The sequence below is a fragment of the Chanodichthys erythropterus genome, chromosome 9, assembly GCF_024489055.1.
Source record: "Chanodichthys erythropterus isolate Z2021 chromosome 9, ASM2448905v1, whole genome shotgun sequence".
Lineage (NCBI taxonomy): Eukaryota > Metazoa > Chordata > Actinopteri > Cypriniformes > Xenocyprididae > Chanodichthys > Chanodichthys erythropterus.
The window spans coordinates 175,527-194,439 of record NC_090229.1 but is presented as its reverse complement, the minus strand read 5'-3'; the positions used below and the strand labels follow the sequence as shown (position 1 = coordinate 194,439).

At 40.0% G+C, this 18,913-nt stretch overlaps 1 protein-coding gene across 2 annotated transcripts in view; it reads right to left on the bottom strand.

The window, feature by feature from the left end:
• Positions 1-18: 18 nt before the first annotated feature.
• LOC137026725 (proline-rich transmembrane protein 3) overlaps positions 19-18,913 on the bottom strand; it is a 37,329-nt gene continuing 18,434 nt past the window's right edge. Inside the window, exons 2-4 of one of the 2 annotated variants that reach the window (XM_067394157.1) lie at positions 17,095-17,923; positions 16,626-16,889; positions 19-4,619 (exon numbers count right to left, since the gene is read on the bottom strand). In XM_067394157.1, coding sequence (XP_067250258.1) covers positions 2,620-4,619; positions 16,626-16,889; positions 17,095-17,893 — 3,063 coding nt within the window. In that variant the 5' untranslated portion in view covers positions 17,894-17,923 and the 3' untranslated portion in view covers positions 19-2,619. Of the gene's footprint in view, positions 4,620-16,625; positions 16,890-17,094; positions 17,924-18,913 lie in introns of those variants that run through there. The other variant, XM_067394158.1, reaches the window with a different exon arrangement.

The following is an 18,913-nucleotide window of genomic DNA, read 5'->3' as shown; positions in this document are numbered from 1 at the left end:
CAAAATTCTAACCTTTCATCGAAGTAAAACAATTTAAAGTAGGGGGAAACTCACATTATGAAATAAATGTTTTTCTCCAATACATGTTGGCCACAATTATTGGCACCCCTAGAAATTCTTATGAGTAAAATATCTCTGAAGTACATTCCCATTCATATTTACATTTTTTAGCACATCAGGGTGACCAGGAGCATGAAATTGTCCAGCCATGACTTCCTGTTCCACAGGAGTACAAATATGTGTAAACAACACAAAGGCTAAATTCCCTTAATCATTCATCACAAGGAGAAAAACAAAAGAATATAGTTCTGATGTGCAGCAAAAGATTGTTGAGCTTCACAAAATAGAAAATGTCTATAAGAAAAAAAGCCAACGCATTGAAAATCCCCATTTCCACCATCAGGGCAATAATTAAGAAGTTCCAATCAACTAAAGATGCACAGTAAGGAGGAGAGTTTGAGTGGCCAAAGACTCTCCAAGGATCACAGCTGGACAATTGCAGAAATTTGCTGAGTCTTGGGGTCAGAAAGCCTAAAAAAAATTACCAAACAGCACCAAAAGTTGTTTGGGAGGGTTTCAAGAAAAATCCTCCTCACTCATCCAAAAACAAACTCCAGCATATTCAGTTGACAGACATGAATGGAACTTCAAAAGGGACCTGGTTCTATGGTGAGATGAAACTAAAAAAAGAGCTTTTTGGCAGCAAACCCACTAGATGGGTTTGGTGCAAACAGGGATAAAAAGTATCCCAATGCCTACTGTTAAATATGGTGCTGGATCTTTAATGCTGTGGGCCTATTTGTTTTGCTGGAGGTCCTGGACATCTTGTTCAGATACATGCCATCATGGATTCTATCAAATACTAACAGATAAAAATCAAAACCTGACTGCTTCTGCTAGAAATCTTATAATAGGCTGTGGTTGGATCTTCCATCAGGACAATGATCCAACACAAACAATGTGTCATTAAGCACAAAATGAAGCTTCTGCCATGGACGTCCCAGTTCCCTGACCTGAACCCTACAGAAAATGAGTGGGGTGAACTGAAGAGAAGAAGCACCAACATGGAGCTGGGAATCTGAAGGATCTGGAGAGATTCTGTATGAAGGAATGGTCTTTGATATCTTGTCAGGTGTTCTCCAAACTCACCAGGTATTATAGAAGAAGACTCAGAGCTGTTATCTTGGGGAAAGGACTTTGCAATAATTGGGTGCCAATAATTGTGGCCAACATGAACTAGAGAAAAATATTTATTTCATAATGAGCTTTTTCCCCCATTTTCAATTGTTTTACTTAAATGAAAGGTTAGAATTTTGTGAATTTTTTGAATGAAAGATCAAAAGGATAAACAATGCAGATTTATTTTCAAAGCTGCCTTTGCTCATATTTACTAAGGATGCCAATATTTGTGGAGGGCACTGTATAGTGCCTAGTTAAGATGTGACCAAACTGTGTTGGTTTTACTATGGCACTGAGAAATTTTAAAGAAGGAAAGCTATGCAAATGTTAATATGCATCTGTCTATGCATTTGTCATTGACTGACAACATTGTATTTTTTAGAATCAGTTAATATTCTTGCAATAGGAAAGATTGTCATTCACAGTAAATGCATTGCATGTAACCAGAATACACCATTATTTACAAACAAAAATATAGTATATACATAATCTGTTTTAGTTATACTCACAGCTTTCTATAATTTATTGCTTGGACATGAGTTCTGTTGTATTGAATAAAGTAGTGATGAGCTGAGCATTCAACTGTTTTGAAATTTGGCCAAACTGCTGAATGCACCAACAAACAAAATGTTAGTCTGCTATTCAGTCAGTTGCCAAGTCAGTTATATAAAAATGATTTTACTAAACATAACTCCAATTGTGGGAATGTTTGGCATGTTTCTGGTATGCTGTATTGCAGGAATAAACTGGAAGTACAAAGCATGGGCAAGAAAGTCAACATGTTCTAGCACATACAGTATTAATTCAGTTCAAATGCAGAGCAAAGAAGAAAAAAGATACTATCCAGACACAGGTCTTCACAATGTTTGCTAAGGTAGCACTTAGGTTGGTCTATGGGACAAGGCACTGCATCAGCATAAATATTAAAATACGCATTACTTCATAGGTACAGCCACAAAACTTAAATATTACAAATAATAACAGGAGACTAGTAACTCTTTGTGAAGTACTGTACATGGAGTCACCCCACCAACAGAAATTACACAAATAACACATAACTAGAAGTTAATTTGTCTATAATAGTGGTCCTACCACTGAAAAAAAGACAATTTGGATAACTTTCCTGATCAAATAACAAACATTTTATACAAAAACATTAATAATGGTAAAAACAAAATACACACTTTTTGAATGCCTTGCCTCATAGACTTCTGTTGTATGTACACATCAGTAAACAAAACTTTTGAAAAAAAAAAAAAAAACAACAAAAAAAAAACATTGATTGCACTTCTTTATACTAGTATATACCATTATACTTAGTACCATTATACTACAATTAAAGTCAGTCCATCTGAGCAAGTCATAATTAAATGTGTAATCTCTGATTTTTGGATAATGTGAATGCATTTTAACCTTGAGTTGTTGTGTGCCACATCATGTTCAAAGGTCAATAATGTCACTGCCAACACTGGCTGAGTCATCATTTCGTGTGACTTTCAAGTAACTATTCCCACCTCTACTATTTGATTGTGAACTTTCAAGGTCAGGGGTTAGAAACAGCCTTGTGTTTTCTGCACTGTGCATGAGGGCATGGCTTGTGCTTGGGGAAGGGTGCAGTGAGACCGGGCAGGACAAAGAGGAAGGCACTGGTGCCTCAGAGACCCAACGGAAGCCCTGATGAGTGGGTGTAGGGGGAGCTGTGACCTGTCGGCTGGGCACAGCACTAGGAATGGAGCGATCCAGACCTGTGGAGGACTCTGTGAGCAACGTGTGTTCATCACTGCTCAATGACAGTGTGATTTGGGGTTCACTATTTCGTCGCATCCAAAGGTTTTGAGAGGGAGGAGGTGATAGTGGTCGCAGTGGCTGGAACAAACATTCGCCCCTTAACAGATGCTGACGATGAAGTGCCTCATCAATACTGCGGCCAAGGTCAATTGGGGTTGGAGGGCGCAGGTCAAAATCACAGAGTGAGATGGCTGACTCCTTGTCCCTGTCCAGACTGCTAGTTGAAGAGCACTGAGGTGGATGTGCAAGTGGCTGCAGTCCTAGCAATGAACCTGCAGAGCCCCCTGCAAAGCTTTTCAGATTGCGCCCATGATTGGTGTCTTTGAGGTGGTCATGATTTCGTATGAGGCTCTTGCTAATGTCCACCCCTGATCGCTCCTGTCCTGCCCAGTTATTGGGCAACTCTCCCACCACTGCACTACTGCTGGACCCTCCAATCCCATTACTTTCAGATTTCCTTTGTTGCCTTACCTTGAGGCTCTGCACAATCTTTGCCCAGCATGTATGTCTGCTGGTAGAGTTTGATGATTGAGAGGGTGAGGGCAAGCTTTCTGTGGCAGCTCCTTCCTGTCTTGGTGCTCCACATATGTGGCCTCCATTGGGTCTCCAGAAGACCCAGGAAGACACCAGAAGCAGGCAGAAAGCCCAGACAAGCTCCAACAGTCGTCCCCAGAACTGACAGAGCCACCATGCCCAACGAAAGAGTCTCCAGTCTCCTAGTAGTCCATATAGCCACATGCAGGCATAAATGTGCAACAGACAGCACAATGCCCCAAGAAGAGCGCACACTGCCAGTACCCATGCTAAAACATGCACCTTTTCTTCACCTATTCCCTTATTTCTTCCCCGAGCTGCATGTGTGTGAGAGAGGCGTGGCAGTGCCAAGAAAAGGTAGCCTAAACACAGTGTCAGGCCTGCAATTAGTGTGAGGCTCTGTAGGACGATGGGAACAGCAGGCGAAAGTGCAGGGGAAAGCAAGTCTGCAGCAAGTAGGAGAGTGCATTGTAAAACAGCTAATACTCCTAACAGAGGGGGGTGCTGAAGTGTTGGTGGTAGCCAAGTTACTCCTGCCTTTTTTAGTACCAATATTACTAATGCAGCCTGTGCCAAAATTAACAGTGGTAACGGCAGCGTGTATAAAGCTATTATTACAGGAGGTGGCAGAAGGAACCGTGTCCCATATGGATCAAGCAAAAAGTGGCCTGCTCTAACCACACCCACAACTAACAAGAAGCTATTGGTGAGCATCAGTTCACCACAGTGAGAGCAGTGGAAGCTGGGAGCTAACGCTAAGCCAAGGACTGAGCCAACGGTAAGCAGAAGGAAGAGGACAGCAGAACCAAATACATGCAGCTCCCATGCAAATGACAGTGTGCGTTTTAAGTCTGCCCACACTAAAAAGCTGCCATTTGTTGCACCATATTTTTCAGCATTATTTTGATCTTTAGAAAAAACACAGGGGCCCATACCAGTACCACAGGGGTCCTTAGGTTGGGCATGGGTTGGAGAGGCAGAATTTGACTTCAAAGATGGAACTATTCCCTGTGTGACTGACTGGTCCGTCTCTATAACTCTTCTATCATTTTCAGAGAATACAAAATGGCCATGTCCAATCGGGTGAGGAGAGGTTGTCCTTAGAAAAGGTGATATACCTGTGGAAATCAAAAGAGATACAAGAAATATTATTGAGGTAACTGGCAAAGCACAATAATAATAATAAAAAACAATAGGAAAGCACATAACTACATACAACACATACAACAATATACAATCCTTTTCATACCATTTTCAGTAAAAAGATATACAATGCATAGTTATGAATCTAAATTCATAAATTATTTTCTTACACAGATTTAAGCATAGTTTTGCAATTCATACATTTTTACAAACTGATTTCTAATTAACATATATTAGAAAATAGAATGCTCATAAACATAAGGTTGGAATACACTAAAGAACACTATGAATAGGTTTTTAAAGAATATGCATCATACACTTCAAATCATCATTATTTACCATGGATTCACTGTAGTAACACTAACTGGCCAGTCTACATTATACAGTGGTCTGATGGCCAGTCCGACCCCGAACTGTACCATGGTTTTGTGGCAGAAATGTGGTATATTCAAATCAAATTTTATTATATTATTAATGTAGACATGTATTAAAGGAATAATGTAATATAATTACAGTATTTTTTGTTATTAAGCTATAGCATTTGTGCATTTGTACAATGTATTTGTGCTATGCATTTGTATTTATAGTAAAAATATTATTTAGGCTATGTTTTTCATAAAAAATACCATAGAAACTGTATATTTATATTTTAACATGGTAGTGAGGTGCTATATACAGTTGCAAGAAAAAGTATGTTGTCACGATCACGTCTGTTCCTGTCACTGTTCCCGGACTACATCTCCCATCATCCTCTCTACCACTCACCTGCACACACTTCACACTAATCACTGATCACCACACCCAGCTGCAGCTCATTACCAGGACTATAAAGGACCTTCACACACACCACCTCACCGCGAAGTCTTGATTACCCAGTGTATCATTTCCGAGTGTTTCCCTGTGTTTATTGTCTGCCTGTTTCCTGTTTACTGATCCTGCCTGTTTCCTGTTTACTGATCCTGCCTGTTTCCTGTTTACTGACCCATTGCTGCCTGTCCTGACCCTTGCTTTGCATACCGACCTGTGAGTGATATCTGCCTGTCCTGATCTTTGCTTGTTCCTTGACCACGATTCTGCCTGTCCCTTGCTGTTCCTGTTTGCTCCTGTTTGACCCTGCCTGTACGACCACTCTCACTTTAATAAAAGCTGCACATGGATCTCTGCCTCAGTCCCGCTTCGTTACAGAAGACTTCGCCGCCACCTCGATCCAGCAGCTTCCCCGGAGGACATTTTTACGGTATGGACATTGATCAGTTGTTGCTATGGAGTACGCAGGGCACACGTTCACTGGAGGATTACATCACAGAATACCTCAATATTGCATATTGTTCAGACCTGCCGGACTGTGTGCTCATAGACTTTTTCTGTGAAGGCGTTAATCAGCCACTCAAGTCACAGTTGATTCGTGAGGGACCCCGTTCTTCACTTAGTCATTTTCTGGATTATGCTTTATTGACTGTTGGCTCTCTGTTTACTGTGGGTGTCGCGGAGGAATGCGACACCACGCTTAATCATGTAATGGCTGCCGCGCCAAAGGACACTCACAAAATGGCGGTCACAACAACAACACAAAGTCAAGCCACATTTGATCTCCCAGAGCCACGTCACGTCTCCGCTGATCGCCCAGAGCAACGTCACGCCTTCGCTGATCACCCAGAGCAACGTCACGCCTTCGCTGATCGCCCAGAGCAAAGTCACGTCGTCGCTGATCGTCCAGAGTCACGTCACATCTCTAGATCAGTCAGGGAGCGGAGAGGACTGCATTGCAGTGTGGCAGATCCGCCGATGACTTCAGCTCGAGCGGCTGGCATCCCTAAGCATCCACCAGCCACTTCGCACTCAAGCCCGCCGGTCACTTCGCACTCAAGCCCGCCGGGCGCTACGCTCTCAAGCTCGCCGGGCGCTACGCTCTCAAGCTCGCCTGTTGCAACGCTCTCAAGCGCCCTGGACGCGATGGACAAGATGGCCGCTTTGCCAGTGCCTACGGGCAAGATGGCCGCCCCTTCGGTGCTCACGGAGGTAGGGGACGTTCCAGCCATTAAGTCCGCTCCAGAACCCGCTTCAGCCAGTGGGTCTGCTCCTGAACCTGTTCCAACCGGTGAATCATCGACTCACCCTCGGAAAAAGAGGAGGAGGAAGAGGAGGAAGAAGGCGTCCTCCTCTCCTCAAGAGGCCGCTGTGGGCCTGGGGACCATTCCAGAGGTCTCTCCTGCTCCGCCCAAACGTCTCGCTCTGCCGGCGCCACCTGTGCTTCTCGCCCTGCTGGCGCCACTCAAACACCTTGCCCTGCCGGAACCACCCGAACTCCTTGCCCACAAACCCGCTACGGGCTCCACTGAAATCCCCAAGAACTTTTTGGGGGGGGGCAGTGTACCTGAGCGTGGGGAGTTTGTGGGTGGGGACCCTGCTCGACCATGGCCGTTATGGGCCTTTGAACTGTTACGGCCATCAATGGACTCTGACCCGCTAGGGTCACTTATGGACTCTGACCCGCTGGGGTCATTTATGGACTCTGACCTGCTGGGGTCTCCTATGGACTATGATCCACTGGGGTCACCTATGGACCCTGACCTGCCGTGGCTGCCCGAGCCACCTGACCTGGGACGCGCCTTCCGGGAGGGGGGCGTTATGTCACGATCACGTCTGTTCCTGTCACTGTTCCCGGACTACATCTCCCATCATCCTCTCTACCACTCACCTGCACACACTTCACACTAATCACTGATCACCACACCCAGCTGCAGCTCATTACCAGGACTATAAAGGACCTTCACACACACCACCTCACCGCGAAGTCTTGATTACCCAGTGTATCATTTCCGAGTGTTTCCCTGTGTTTATTGTCTGCCTGTTTCCTGTTTACTGATCCTGCCTGTTTCCTGATCCTGCCTGTTTCCTGTTTACTGACCCATTGCTGCCTGTCCTGACCCTTGCTTTGCATACCGACCTGTGAGTGATATCTGCCTGTCCTGATCTTTGCTTGTTCCTTGACCACGATTCTGCCTGTCCCTTGCTGTTCCTGTTTGCTCCTGTTTGACCCTGCCTGTACGACCACTCTCACTTTAATAAAAGCTGCACATGGATCTCTGCCTCAGTCCCGCTTCGTTACATATGTGAACTACTTGCAGAATCTCTGAAAATGTGAATAATGTTAACAAAATAAAGGAGATGCATGTTATTTTTTATTTAGTACTCTCCTGAGTAAGATATTTTACATAAAAGATGTTTACATATAATCCACAAGACAAAAAAATAGCTGAATTTATTAAAATAACCCCATTCATGAGTATGTGAACCACTGATTCTTAATACTGTGTGTGGTTACCTGGATGATCTACCACTGTTTGTTTGTTTTGTGATGATTCTTCATGAGTCTCTTGTTTGTTCTGAACAGTTAAACTGAGCTCTGTTCTTCAGAAAAATTCTCCTGCAGATTCTTTCAGTTTTTCAGTTTTATGTAAAATATCTTACTCAGGAGAGTACTATGGAAGTAAATTAATGCCAAATGTTTTTGAAATAAAAAGCTTGTTGAATTGCTCTAAATGAAAAAAAATATGCATTACATTAGCTGTACTTGCATTTAGATGCACTGTATTTTTAAGGCTTGCATTTTTATGGGATGAAATTCAACACAGTCGTATATTTAAGCTGTGAATATTTCAATTAAAAATATTTCACACACATTTTCATTATTAAAAATTAAATAATTCATATTCACATTTCAAATTTCACTTCCAAGATATTTATTCTGTTTAAAAATACAACCTATAAAATTCGACTAGAAATTTTCAGTCCATTTTATTTCACTTTACAAATTCGCTTCCACAAATTCAGTGGCTCAAATTCGGCAGAAAATTCAACATTTCACATCCGGGAACTGCAGGAAGAGCAGTAGAGTGCCGATGCATCATCTCTATCTGCTGTTAGTCTTCTTCACCAGCAGGTGTCGCTAGCGGCTGTTTAGGAAGACCAAAGCAACGCTAGTAAGTCATCATTCATTCATAAAAACGGATTTACAGAAATGGAGCAAGTGGTAAGTGAATGTGTGATGATTATCAGGGCCAGTATAAATGCAGAAAAGCTGATAAAGACACAAAAGCTGCATTTATGTTTAATTCAGTGTATTTACGCTTACTTTCCCTGTGTAGCTACAGCTTTCTCTCCAGTGAACAAGATAACGTTATTGCCCGATGCTGGTGTACAGATCAAACGTTAAATCTGAGATATAAATATATTTCTCTCTGTTGATAAGTTTCCTTAAATTTATATCGCAGCGCGGTGTTGTAATAATAGGGTTTCCCTCATCCGTCATAGGATTCCCCTGCCATCAGGACATATAAAACTCTTAACACAGCTTAATGGACTCGTACAGTGATATAAAAGACCAAACTCGCACCTCATTTGTGATGTAGGTTAGACTATATAGGCTCCAAGAAAGCAGATACTGGCATTAAGTTGATTTGACGCTGAACGTTTGATTATGATATTCGAAAATTTAGGGACCGTCTCTAAAGTTACGACATTTGGTATTCACGTTTCTACCTTCTACCAAAATCTTGTAGACACACATGCACATATACATATTCAAACACACATCACTCAAAGCACATGCATATATACTATTTCTTTTTTTTTCTTTTTTTTTTACATGTTCATCACACAATTTTTTTTACTTTGTTCATTTTTTATTTTACCTGATCATAGATTATCCTGCTTATACAAAATTTAAATAAAATTTAGAAATAAAATTAACAAAGTAGAACTAATTGTGTGATGAATGTGTAAAAAAAAGAAAAAGTATATGTGCATGTACTTTGAGTTGAGTGTGTTTGAATGTGTGTGTGTGTGTGTGTGTGTGTGTGTGTGTGTGTGTGTGTGTGTGTGTGAGAGAGAGAGAGAGAGAGAGAGAAGGGTGCATCACTCTTCGACCTGGCACCTATAGATGAACACTTCACAGGTAGTTTTGGTGATTGTAAATCATTCTCATCAAATGTTATTGAGCTTCTAATTATCCAATACAGTAGTGAAATACATAGCAATCTTTACATATTACTTGACAGTTTATTTGGAAACACTTTACAGTAAGTTTCATAATGTATTAACTAATGTGAACTATCCATGAGCAACACATTTGTTGTTGTATTTGTTCATCTTTGTTAACGTTAATAAAAATACAGCAGTTCATTGTTCATGTTACTTCACTATGCATTAACTAAAGTTGACAAATACAACTCTTGATTTTAATAATGTATTAGTAAATGCTGGAATTAACATTAACAAAGATTAGTAAGTGCTGTAGAAGTGCAGTTCATTGTTCGTTCATATCAACTATTTAATATAAAGTGTTACCTTTTATTTTAATAAACATCAATAATCTAAAAGGTTTGCATTATACCTGACACCTAGATAAACACTTTAGAGTTGGTTTTGTGACTAAGTCATTCTCTTTAAATGCTATTGAAGGTAGAAACGTGAATACAGAATGTCGTAACTTTAGAGACGGTCCCTAAATTTGCGAATATTATAATCAAACGTTCAGCGTCAAATCAACTTAATGCCAGTATCTGCTTTCTTGGAGCCTATATAGTCTAACCTATATCACAAATGAGGTGCGAGTTTGGTCTTTTATATCACTGTACGAGTCCATTAAGCTGTGTTAAGAGTTTTATATGTCCTGATGGCAGGGGAATCCTATGACGGATGAGGGAAACCCTATTATTACAACACCGCGCTGCGATATAAAGTTAAGGAAACTTATCAACAGAGAGAAATATATGTATATCTCAGATTTAACGTTTGATCTGTACACCAGCATCGGGCAATAACGTTATCTTGTTCACTGGAGAGAAAGCTGTAGCTACACAGGGAAAGTAAGCGTAAATACACTGAATTAAACATAAATGCAGCTTTTGTGTCTTTATCAGCTTTTCTGCATTTATACTGGCCCTGATAATCATCACACATTCACTTACCACTTGCTCCATTTCTGTAAATCCGTTTTTATGAATGAATGATGACTTACTAGCGTTGCTTTGGTCTTCCTAAACAGCCGCTAGCGACACCTGCTGGTGAAGAAGACTAACAGCAGATAGAGATGATGCATCGGCACTCTACTGCTCTTCCTGCAGTTCCCGGATGTGAAATGTTGAATTTTCTGCCGAATTTGAGCCACTGAATTTGTGGAAGCGAATTTGTAAAGCGAAATAAAATGGACTGAAAATTGCTAGTCGAATTTTATAGGTTGTATTTTTAAACAGAATGAATATTTTGGAAGTGAAATCTAAAAGGTGAATATGAATTATTGAATTTTTAATAATGAAAATGTGTGTGAAATATTTTTAATTGAAATATTCACAGCCTAAATATACGACCATGTTGAATTTCAGCCCATAAAAATGCAAGCCTTAAAAATACAGTGCATCTAAATGCAAGTACAGCTAATGTAATGCATATTTTTTTTCAAATAGTGCAATTCAACAAGCTTTTTATTTCAAAAACATTTGGCATTATTTTACTTCCATAGAGTACTAAATAAAAAATAACATGCATTTTGTATTATCTCCTTTATTTTGTTACCATGACCAATGGTTAATTTTAATAAAAGTAGTTTAATAAAATCTTAACTCAAACAGTCAGAATAATAAATTTTACTCTATGAGGTTGTTTCAATTTTTTTTACAGATGTTACTGTTTTTGTTAATGAACATAAATATACATCTGCATCCCAACAAGCTACTGCTACTGTCATTCAACTCAAGCTGCTGTCAAATGCGCATTTCTCAGAGACAAAACACATTACATTATTAATATTGCAGCCTGCACTGCAAACTGTGCCTAAGATATATAAAGTCAGGAAACACAAACTATCAAACTATCAAAAATTAAGAAATACATTTTTCTATTAAGATATTTCTTTTGTTAAAGAAAAAAGTCTGAAAAAGAATTTTATTTAAGTTAATTCATGCATATTTTTATGTAGAAAAATATTTTATCCTTATAAATGTTTTGAAAATTCTTCCTCAGATTGGAGAAATGTTCACCTGTTTGGCAAGTTTTTGTGATGTTCCGACAATAAAGAGTACTTTAAAACTTTAAGTAACTGTCTGTTTTCAACAACTTTCACTCAGGATCAAAAATCTGCCTTTAAATTTGAAAGAAATAAAGATTTGACATTTATTGTGATCATTTCAAAAGTTATCAAGAAACATTTACATTCAATGCATTCTTGAGCTGGTAATATTCTTCGGAGATTAAAAAATCTTTACATCATAGGTTCTTGAGATCAAAATATTAGTTTCTGGGTTCTTTAAAGTCAGCATTAAGTCAAAACTGACCGTTTATTTTCTTAATGCGTGTTACTGGTCTTATTGTGAATAATTCATACAGGCATACTTTTTCTTAACATTTTCATAACATTCATAACAGGTCAAAAAGACCTTGTAATCTTTAATCAAAATGTCACAACTTACTCGTCCTATGATATGACTGAATCGTCTCCTTTGTCATGCCCTATATTTTTTTCTTGTTCAATAAGCCATTTCACGCACTAGGTCACAATACTGTAGTGTCATGAGTAGCTGCTGTAGGAATCACACAACGGAGGATATAAGGAATAACAGTCTTTCTTATAATCCATGAAACTCAGGGGAAGTATAAACAATCATGCAAACTGAAACCAACAAGGGACTGAACAAAACAAGGGAGTTTAAATACAAGACAAACATAATGACTGACAGGTGATAATTATATATATTACCATTAGGGCTGTGAATCTTTGGGTAGACAGCGTTTTAACGTTAGGCTGCTTCAACTACGGACGGAGCACGAGCGCAATCCAGTGAAAGGCGGTAAAGAGTGCAGCGCACATCAGTGAAGGAGAGCTGAGAGGGCGCAAATGACGGCGCACAACGTCTCCATTAATTCACACATGTAGAAATTTAATGTTTATATATTTTAAAGCACTAAGGTGGAGCTGCTGGCTCAGAACCAAGGTGGAGACGTGGGCTCAGCAGTCTGGGGTGATGATAGAGGGAGTGAGAATGACGGGGAAACCAGAGGGAAGGAGAAGCCCGGTGGAGCCAAAGGGGTGGAGGATTGAGGCATAGCTGGATACCTAGAAGTCTGTGGCAGAGGCAGAGTGACAACTGACTGAGGCTGAGCTGAAGGGACGAGGGAGACGGGGAGAATCCTAGAGCTGATGGACCACGATGAAGACAAGGGAGCACAGAGCCAGTGCGGAGCCAACAGGCTGAGGACTCAGCGTCATGCCAAGCTGATGGAGGGGCAAAGCCAAGGAGCTGGACCACGATCCTAAGGATCCAGGGGACTGGACGTAACCAGTGTATGAATTGAGGGCGAACCAGACAAATAGCACCAGAACGTAGCACCAAGTTCACGTTCTCCTCACAAACATGAATCATCCACAGCTAGATAAACAAGTATAGAAGCCCTATAATTACAACCATCATTTGAAGTGTCACAAAATCTCTAATTATCGTACATTATGCAATTTTTTTCATTATTGATCGTACATCATACAGAGGTCAAAATTATCGTACAAATATGATGATTATCGTACGTCTGGCAACAGTGGTGTAGTGTGGAATCTGGTAATGCAGGATCAAGTCGACCAGATTTTTAAGGCGCCCTCCATGACATTGGGAGTCAAGGATGTCTTTAAAAATGTAAGCCCATCATTCAGGAGGAGCGGCAGTGAAGGACCATCAGCGGCACCGGGGGTTGTAATAATGATACATGGAAACTGGGATGTATGCAGTAAATACTGGGGAGTTTGAGTTGGTAAATTACTGGGTTTATCAGTTTGACTATGGGAAACAGCTGGAAACTCCAGTATTTCCCCTGACCAGGAAAACACGGTTGGTTGGAAGCAGAGTACACACTGGAACCCGCTCCTGCTGATTGGCAAGACAATATGTCCTCAAGAAGCGGCCAATCTCGTGAATTTTCCTCTCTGACTGCCCGCTTGTCTGTGGATGGTAACCAGAAGATAGACTTACAGTCATACCCAGGAGTAACAGAAAGTTACGCCATGTCAAGTGTCCCCATATTGGGGACACTTGACATTTGATATTCAATAGTATTATTGACATTTATTCAACAGTGCTTTGATCTGCCTGCATTGACACTATTATTTAAGAACTGCTGTGCAGCCAAATTATGTACCAGTTATCAATGTAAAGCTGCTTTGACACAATCTGCATTGTAAAAAGCGCTATATAAATAAAGGTGACTTGACTTGACTTGACCTGTGAGATGTTTTGAGGCCCGCGATCAGATACAATGTTGTCTGGGAGTCCAAAGCTTCGGAACACATGGTGAAATAATAGTTTGATGGTCTCCATGGTGGTTGGTAGTTGTTTCAGTGTAAATAATCTGCAAGCTTTCGAGAATCTAATCTGTCAACTGCCACCAACACACAGGTATCAATTTTGGATTCAGGGAGGTCTATGATGAAGTCCACTCCCAGGTTTGACCAGCACTAGGAGGTGAAGGCGGCATTGAGACAAGCAAAGCTGTGGGAGGCTTCAGGCATCCAGGTGAGATTCTTTGGACCCTTCTTTAGTAGAGCAGTCAAAGGGGTGGCAATCATGCTGTACTTTTGAATGAACCTTCGTTAAAAGTTTGCGAAGCCAAGCAATCTTAGTAGGTCCTTGACTGGCTTTGGAACTGGCCAGGACTTGACTGCTTCTAACTTCCACTCATCTATCTGGATTCCCTGAGGGCTGAAGCTGTATCCCAGAAACTGGATGTGGTTCTGATGGAACAAGCTTTTTGTGGCCTTGAGGAACAAATGAACTTCCCCAGACATTCTAGCACCAGGGACATGTGCTGACGATATTCTGTCTGGTTCTGGAAGTAAATCAGGATGCTGTCAATGTACACCAGGACAAAGCACTAAAGGTAGTCCTGGAACACCTCATTCATAAAGCTCTGGAATACGGAGGAGGCGTTGATCAGGCCACACAGCATAACGTGGTATTTGTAGTGCCCCATTTGTGTTACCAAAGCTGTCTTCCACTCGTCACCCCATCCATATCCGAATGAGATTATAAGCGTTTCGGAGGTTGGTTAACAGTAGCTCCTCTCAGCATCTTTAGTGTTATCTCAAATATTTCACTGTCACATTGTTCAATGTTTGATAGTCAATGCACAGCCTCAGAATGCCATCTTTCTTTTGGACAAAGAAAAAAATAGACACGGCAGGGGAGGTAGATGGATGGATATAGCCTTATGCCAAAGCCTCTTTGATGTAACCCTTCATGCCCATTGCTCCAGGAGTGAGAGAGGGTAAATCCTTCCTCTGGGCAAAGGCGCACCCAGCAGCAGTTTGATGGCACAGTCCCATGGTAATAAAGCATAATAAACAAGTAATTAATAACTACTTAATTATATGCATAATTAAGCATAATAAACAAGTAACAAGCAAACTCATTTAAGTTTGCTTGTTACTTGTTTATTTACCTACTTGTTTATTTACTAATTTATTTAATAATTATCATGGGAAATGACGCACATGAAACATAAACCATTGTCCATCATTTTGTGAGCAACTGGTGATAAAGAAAAATGCCTTGTCGCAATATTGAAAATATTTCCATTTTAAACCATGAAGTCGAGCCAGTGGATATCATACAAACAATGTGCAAACTTTGCGTAAGAGTTATGCCCATGAAGAAGTCTTAAACACCAGTCAATTATTCACTACAGAAACTGAAAGTAAAAACTGACCAAGTGTTTGCATGGGTGGTGCACGTACCACAGTCATGGAGTTTTACATTGGGAAACACCATGACTACAATGTCGCCTATGCCTATAAGTTCACTAAAAATGTTAGATGTAAACGAGTTGTGTAATCAAAGTTTACTACCGTTACACTTGAAGTGCACTTTAAAGTACAATTAAAAGTATACTTTAATAAAACTAAAAAGTAGGCCAATTTACTCTTAAAAAGTACTAATATAGAACATGTACAAGTACTACTAGTGCACTAATACAAAGTTCTGTCACAAAACTCTAGATGGCGCAGACTAATAGGTCTTTAACTTTAACCTGCTTGCAATCACATCAATATCTGTACCCTTCCCCTTTCCCCCCTTATCGACACCCCTGAACACAACAGCAAGCTAATGGCACTTTTCCACTATGTGGAACAACTCGGCTCAGTTCGGTTCGGTTCGGCACGGCTCGGCTTGCTTACTTTTGGTTTTCTTTTCCACTGCAGTTAGTACAGCTTAGTTGCGCCTCTTTTACTGCCGTAGATCCGCTCCTCGGCTAGCTACCAACGAGTCTGCACCTCACCTACTGACCATAATACAGCCATTTCTTTTTTCAAGTTGTGTGCTATGGTCATTTAAAGCAAGCAGTTTAAAAAAGTTTTTTTTTTCAAGTGTGAACAAATGATACTGCGGTGGCTGTTACTATTTAAATCTAGCTTGTTTGGTGTCTCGTGTTTCAAATCCAATGACGCTGGTAGTGACGACTCTCTCTGACCAATCAGTGATCTGCAGTGTTTACATATCACATTTAGTATCAGTTTGGCACGCTTGGAATCTCAACCGAGGTGGTACTATTTAAGTGAGCCATACCGTTCCGTACCGAGCTGTCCCCTGCAGTGGAAAAGCACCAAAAAGTGAGCCGTACCGAGCCGTACCATGCTGCTTTCAGTTAAACAGCTTAAACATGCCTTTCAGTCTGGTACTAGGCTCAAGCCTAGTCGTTGAAACTGGGTGTTAGAATACTTAATTATACTTTTAGTATATTATTATACAGTAATTTAGTATATCCCAATCAAAAGATTAAGTACAAGATAAGGCCACATATACATACTTCTCTATATACCTGTCAGTATAAGAACATAAAAAGTACACTGAAATTATACTCTCTTATTTTTAGTTTAAAAGAAGTATACTAATGGCACAAGTAATAGTTTTTTTTTCATCCTTCAGACAAATAATTCATACCTTTAGTGTTCTTTATATCGGTCACTGTTCTTTTAGTTCCTGGTTCCATTAATTGGTCATTGGGTAGTTTTGCTGATCTTGTTGACTGTGAAGTGCTTTTTGGCTGTGAATGGTTGGAACTAACAATGTCCACTCCCAGTGTTGGTGCCTCTAGTTGTAGACTGGTTTTGCTTGTATTAAGAGAGGTGGTTTCAATATATGATCGTAAAGTGGTAAACTGTCTTTTTGGCAGAATTTTAGCTGGAGTGGTTGTCCCCAAACTACCTGATAAACAAAAGAACACATCAAACAGTTTTTCTCTAGTTTTTGTTAAAGAATTATTATAAATAAAAACAATGCATTTACATATATTATAAATATTTACATCTAGAATATATATATATATATATATATAAAGAATCTCAGAGATGTCTTATTTTGTAATCACGATTATTTATGTGAACGCAACATTACTTCATCTGTATTATACCTATTTCCAATTGAGTTCTGTTGCCATCCAATTGTCTTATCCCATTGGAAGTGGATAGAAGCTTTTCATTAGGTGGTGCAGTTGCAGAAGGGCTGGTCTGCTGTGAAGGGTTGATTGTTGGATTTGTATGTACTGTGGCCAAACTAGCCACAGTAGCAGTCTGAACTTGTGGTCTGTTCTGGGCATGCTCTTCACCAAGAAATGCTATAGCCTCTGTTGATGACCTAACAAAACCATTTTCTTCATCACCTGACCCAACTGATGATAAGTCTTTCTCTTTAAATTCAGCAACTGGGTCATCTGTCATCGTGTCTGTCTCACTAACAGTTTCTTTTTCTTTTCCAGCGGCATCTTGTGGTAGCATGGCATTTTGAGTAGAACCTCTTTTGACTCTGTTTTTGTGTGATACTAAAAATGTATCTCTTGACCCAGTCTCAGTATGTGACGTTTTTGCTGAAAATATGTCCTCAGTATTTCTACTTTCAGTCCATTCATTTGAATCTCCAATTGATTTAATTAAACTTTTCCCATAGAAGCCACAAAGAAATGGTCTGACAACTAATGCAGCATTGGCAGACAGTTTATGATCAGTTTTTTTGACAAGCACATAAGTCTGTTTTTTTGAACAATAGGAAAACAGGCTGTGATTTGAATGAGTAGTCAGAGGAGAAAGAAAGTTTCCATGCACATGACTTATGAATGGATGAATTAAAGGCAGTAGAAGAAAGAGTTGGAGTAGAGGCACCATACTGACAATCTGCCCTACAGTGAAACTGCTATGGCTGTTTGTTGAAATCATATGCTCCCCCGTTTCTTCTCATTTCTTCTCCTGCAGAGAGAAACAAGTACATTAAAATTAAACTCACAGTGTTAAAAACAAGCCATTCTCATTGGTGATTGATGAGCATTTGAGAGATAAATGCCTATACTGAATGAGAAAAATTTATAGACATACTTTGCACCTGAGCTTTTTAATTTTTGGTCAAAGAATACATGATGGATAGATCTTTTGCTGTTACTTTCCATCTTATCAGTTAGTTGTTGCAGCCTTAATTCAGTATACAGCATCCACATTTTCAGGATCAGAAAGAAACATAAAAAAGTAAAAAATTACTTAAAGCAATCACCATTGTCAACTATTTTAATTGCGTACTATCATATGCTAAGTGTGTGTGTGTTTCAGGAGGAGGTGTGGCCTGCAATCTAGCCTGTAGAGGTCCTGAGTTCCTGATTGGTCCAGCCCCTGTCTGTGCTCCAGTTATAAGGACCTCCCCAAACATTCTACGAGGCTGAATGCGTTCCACTTGTATTGCTCTTCCCTTGTGTTCTGACTGTGTATACTTTGAGTTTAGTTTGTCTATGTTTTTGGTTTAGGGAGCAAGGGAAGTTATGTTGTACTTTTCTTTGTTTTTTTCTTTTCTTTTAGGGAATTTTGAAGGTATTCATTTAGTTATATTTGTTTGTTATTTTGGCCTTGTCCACTCTTGAGCTAAATGCCTTTACTTCTGGTTTCCACCTTTTTTTTTTTTTGTAAATAAACACCTTTGTTGGAAATTTACATTGTGAGTGAGCGCACATTCATTTATGTCACGGCTGACCCTAGACGGTCGTAACACTATGAATAACTCCAAAAGCTCAAATGGGAAGGAGATTACATCTTAAACTAAATGATAACATTGAACCTATTGTCGCAGGGTGACTTGTAAAGATGATCCAAAGGAAGATGCAGGATGAATGAGTATCACTGCATGAAAAGTGGGATTTTCATCAGTAAGCGGCACTGTAGATTGTTGTGGAAGTTCAGGTTTACAACTGCACA